This window comes from Quercus suber, unplaced genomic scaffold (genome assembly GCF_002906115.3).
Source record: "Quercus suber isolate HL8 unplaced genomic scaffold, Cork oak 2.0 scaffold_817, whole genome shotgun sequence".
Classification (NCBI taxonomy): domain Eukaryota; kingdom Viridiplantae; phylum Streptophyta; class Magnoliopsida; order Fagales; family Fagaceae; genus Quercus; species Quercus suber.
Window position 1 is genome coordinate 98956 of NW_027070247.1, and position 5281 is coordinate 104236.

Below are 5281 nucleotides of genomic sequence, written 5' to 3' on the forward strand. Positions count from 1 at the left end.
TATGAACCCTGGCATTGTTTTTAGCATATTCCACACCTGTCCTCCCATATACAGATGTGATGACATTGGCTGCATAAACACAACTGGACTTTTGTCATATTTACTTGTCTTAAAGTGAGGTTGGATCCATAAAATTCATCAGCAATGGTCATTTGTGTATTGTAATGTAAATCTGCAATCCTCCTACACTGGAAGTCTGGGACCTTTTAGTGCTTTTAGTGGACTCGGTTGATCATTCTGGGGTCATGGTTCTAGAGTGAATGTGATTTAAATGTATTTTCGTAGATCATTGCATTTTAAGTTTTTGTACGAAATGTTTATTTGCTTTATAGCATCTCAAGGTACTAAGGGCTTTTGTAACACGTCTTAGGGCCAATTTTGATGGAGGATGGAAGGGGAGTGAGGGGTTAGTTTTTGGCCAATTCTACTTTACTCTCCTCTCTCTTCCCTTCCATCCAAACTGGGCATTAGGTAGTAGCAGAGGCAAGCATGTGTTTCTATATTTTACTTGGTTGAATTTTTGATAATGTTAATACAATTAGAAGGAAAAGGTAAAATCTGTGGACTCGTTTGCATAAAATAAAATGGGCATGTGCAATTTAAATAATGAGATATTCCAGTCAATTGCTAATTTTATTGTTTAGATATTTACATATCCGTGGTCTCATTTGAAATTGTAGGAGATAAAAGAAAACCGCAGTGGACTGATTTGATCTAGGCATTAGATATAAGAATTTATAAGCAAGCTGTTAACTTTGTTTCTATCACTTGTACTTCTAATTTAAAGTTTTATGTTGGAATACGGGGCTATTCAGCAAGGTTTTCAAGAGTTCATAATGGAGCACGACTTAAAGGAAACTAATAGAGCAGGCGGATCCTTTGCTTAGAGGAATTGTAGGCAGGCAATTTTGTAATCCACTATAGTTTCTCTATTAAAGTAATTAGGTAGGATTTTTAATGTTGGCCAACTTTATAACAAATTTCTTTGTAGATTAGCATCAAGCGCTCTTAAAAAAATTTGTTGTTTTGATATATAAGAAAGTTTATTTATTTTAACACTATTTTACAATGCACCTTATATTACATATTCTATTTTTTACCAATTTATTTAAATATTCTTTCTTTTTTGTTGTTCTCAATGTCATTGAAGAGATATAAGAGAAAGAAAGTTTGAATAGTTATTAATTGATAAGATAGAAGAGAGAACAAGTTTGAATAATTATTAATTAATTCCCAAAGGTCATGAGAAGAGAGAGTTTGAATAGAAAATAACAAAATATTTATATCATATCTCCCTATATGCTACTATTATTGTAATGTTCTTGTACTAATGCCAAATTTATTTGGAATTTGACACATTTGGTGGGGTGATTTTTTTATGTTTGGTATGCTAAATGGTAAATATTTGTTATGATTCTAGTGTCCCACATTGTTTAAGTTTAAACATTTGTATATAAGCTTTTGGACACTCTCCATTTTTAAGTTGGTTTTTAAGGGTGAGTTCTAATTATGGGTTTGTAACATTTGGTATTAAAGCCAACCACCACTTCGAGTAATCAGGCGCAACCTATTGAGAATGGGATCAAATGTGTTGCGGCAATGGTTTAATCTTAAACAAGTTGATTCTCAATATCAGTTCTCTCATGTTTTCTTCCCACTTTGGAAGGAAAAAACTGGTTGATCAGAGTAAAATACTCCACCCATCCCATTTTCTTTCCTCTCCTATCTTATTCTTCTTCTTCCTCTTGAAACAAACAAATACACACACAAGAAAGATAGAAAGGTTCAACACAAAGGTACATCACAAATTCCACTAAAAAACCATGATCTTTCCTCTCCTATCTCATTCCAACTAAATAATAAAAAATTATATTTTTATCTACTTCTCATCCCAATCAAACGTAATATTCACGAGTGAAGCAAAATGTGAAAGGAATTTGATTCATGCTATCTATGATGTTGAGAGATTTTACTGACTCGAATAATTGACATCACATTTTGTTTTATTTCATTACTAATTATTATTATTTTTAGATAATTATCCCTAAGCATTTTGTGTACCAAAGTTTTCCTTTCTTTGTAGTCTTGTACATTGAGTTCTCCTTTATTTGTAGTTTTGTACATTGAGACCTAACGCTGGCATTATTTCCCTGCAATTTGTTGTTTTCCCCCTGGCCATCAACGGGCAGCCATGCCAATTGGATTTTGCAATTTCTTGTTGATAAAATCTATCGATATGTAAAGTGATGACAACCAATCTTACGTTTACAAGTCATTTGGTTCCATGTTCTCTAGGCTCGCTTGACATGGCCAACTGTATGGTAGTTTGTCTACTTCTTCGGAGTATGTTCATCAAATTACTGAAACAACAGATACCATGTCCATCTTGTGTATTCTGCTCATTAAATGCAAAAAGACATGAATCTATTAACTGTTAAATTGCTTTCCAATAGTCTGGCAATAATGGAATCAAACGAAAATATTAAAAGAAAGAAAAGACAAAAGGCACAAAGAGGGTTAGCTCTCATAATTAATGAAGGTTACATATGAGGATAACTCTCATATTAGAGAAGTGAAATCATAACTCTGTTACCATGTTAGAAAACGCATGCCATAGCTTTAAAACTATTATAAAGCATATGAGAAAATATGGAGAAGACAACAAAGATCAGAGAACACCATCCCCTACTATAAACTCTATCGAGATTAGTATAAGAATGGCGAAGAGATTTTTTCAAGTCAAGTTAGTTTGGAATGACAGGTTTAGTCCACAATTGATAAGTGGAAGTAGTTGTAGTTGCAGAAGTGGCACATTGTTGTAAATCAACCATTGAGAATGAACGCCAAGCCGATGAATTTCGTTGTGGTGGAGATGATGAAAGTATGCTATTTTTAGTTGATTTACTTTGTGGATGCCGTGGCGGCAGAGGTGAAGATGGAAGAGGAGGAGACCTTGAAATCGAATCTTCACTTGAGTTACTGATGCTTTCAGAGCTGCTGCTGCTCATGGCAACTGCAAAAGCCAATGTACTTCGACTTGAGCTGAGTGGTCTCTTTGATATCCCACCCCCATGACTTTTCAATGGGAAATTTCGGTTCTTTTCCCACACATGATTGAAGGCAAGAAGGTTTCTGCGTTTCCTGGTGTAGGCATTTTCTGCTTTTGCAATGTCTTTAATGTTGGAAGAAGAGGATGCCTCTGTTAAACTTGTGAACGACTTTGATTTACCATTGTAGAAATTTGAGATCCCTCTCCTGCAATCATTACATCAATTCATAATAAGAAAACTAGAAACAAACAAGATGAACTTTGTAAAGTTTGTATATCTCACACAATTAGGCCAAAAAAAGCCCACATAAAATTTGGTATTTGGCAATTGTCAATCCTGGAATGTTCATCAAAACTGGCTAAATTAGCAATTTTGTGGAAATGTCTGTTTATAATTTTATATTATGCAATTTTAGCTTTACATGTACGTATTTACTATAGACACTATCCCTTTTCATTTCCTGATCTAATTTTTCATGAAAACAAATGTAGCACGATCTCTTGGTCATATCGTATTGTAAAAAGCACAAGTTTCCCAATCGAGTTAAAACCAGATAAGCACAAAAGAATCCTGAATAGAAAATGAGATTCAATTAGAGAGCATTTGGTATACATATTTCGACACAGAAAAACGAAGGCTTTCATATCAAAAAGCAGAACTGAAAGAAGGAGATCAACCAGGCTCAATCAATGCCTTTGGTAATGCTCTATTTGTTAGCAAAATTAAAGATTTTATCTTTTTGGTTGATACTTAATAAATATAGATTCAGACCCTAAGGCTAAGGAACACCATATTTAGCAAATAAGATTAATAAAAAGTATTGCTATATTGGTACAATGAGGAACAACATTAATTTAACCTCGTAACAAGGATGAAAAACTCTGATCTTCATGTTCTTCTCAAAACCCATAACTTGGTTATATGCTAAAGATATTAGATCCCCTTTCATAGATTACTTTCTACAACAAAAGTCAACTAAAAAAAATCCCATAAAATTTAAAAACCCAAAAATAGAAAGAGAAAAATTACAAACCTGATAGGCAAGACTTCTTCCAAGGCTTCCATCATATCAAGAGGCCCTTTATAAGAACTCTGTGCTTCATTCTCTCCACAATCCTCACCGTCCGATGACACATCACTATTCCTCCCGATCGAAGATGATGATGATGGTGATATTGATGGTGATGCTGATGCTGAAGAAGAAGAAGAACATGGACTGCACTCATTCAAACCCTCCAAAGCCAAAGCACTCGACGAACCTCCACGTGACATTCCAGCTGCTTTACTATCCAACTCTATGGACATGATTATACAGCTTCTATCTTCTGAAAGTGCACGACAAAGAACACAAACAAGAACAAAGAACAAGAACAAGAAGAAGGAGAGGAAGAAGGACCGTGTAGTGGGTGGTTTTTCTAATTTAAAGACCTGTATGTGTGTGTATGTATGATTATTCTAATTCTAAATCCTTTTTTTTCTTCTATATATATAATAATAATAAAAAGCTAATTAAGTATTTGGATAACTTAGTGGGGTAATTAATTAGTTAATTAATATTTGGCTTAAGCCTTATCCTTATCCATCCACTCGTTGTTGCTACAATATTAATAATAAGAATAAATCGGATATATTCGCACACAGTTATGTAAACAGTGAGCTGTTTTATGGTGTAAATTTCATCTTTTACACTTACTTTCTCTGACAATTTATAAATTTTCTTTTAGCCGCGTACAATAAACGTATTTCTGTTTCTTTTTTCTTGCTCAACTGTAACTGTCTTTCTGGTGGACAAATTGTCAAATACAGGTGTTTTTGAATTAGCTTTTTGTTAAAAATTTGGTATATGTTCACTTGTTGATAAACTATCTAGAATCTTAGGAATCTATTATAAGAAAAACTGAATTCAGCTTTAAGTTCTTTGGTATAGATTTTCAAGTTAAGTAATGCAAGTATTTGATGTATTAACAACTCAATTACATCCATCTAGAATTTGAATTTTTTACTTAGTTTCTTGTATAGCCTTTTAAAATAAATACTGGAGTTGTACTTTTTAGATATAAAACCTACTTGTAGGAAAAAAATAATCAACAAAAATCAAATAAACCTGTGTGAAAGGAATTGTAAATCAAACAAAAATTGTGAAAATGAGTTTTAGTTAATTTAACTAATAAAATTTTTTATGGTTGAATATAATATTTGGTGATCAATATATTTTTGCCTACACTAAAAAT

At 33.0% G+C, this 5281-nt stretch overlaps 1 protein-coding gene across 1 annotated transcript; it reads right to left on the bottom strand.

Annotated features, from left to right (window-relative positions):
- Positions 1-2501: 2501 nt before the first annotated feature.
- On the bottom strand, positions 2502-4513 carry LOC112026244 (protein OXIDATIVE STRESS 3 LIKE 1). The gene is made up of 2 exons (XM_024058930.2): positions 4084-4513; positions 2502-3255 (listed from the first exon to the last, which is right to left on the bottom strand). The coding sequence occupies exons 1-2, from the start codon at positions 4353-4355 to the stop codon at positions 2745-2747; spliced, it is 783 nt and encodes a 260-aa protein (XP_023914698.1). The 5' UTR covers positions 4356-4513; the 3' UTR covers positions 2502-2744.
- Between the last annotated feature and the right edge of the window lie 768 nt (positions 4514-5281).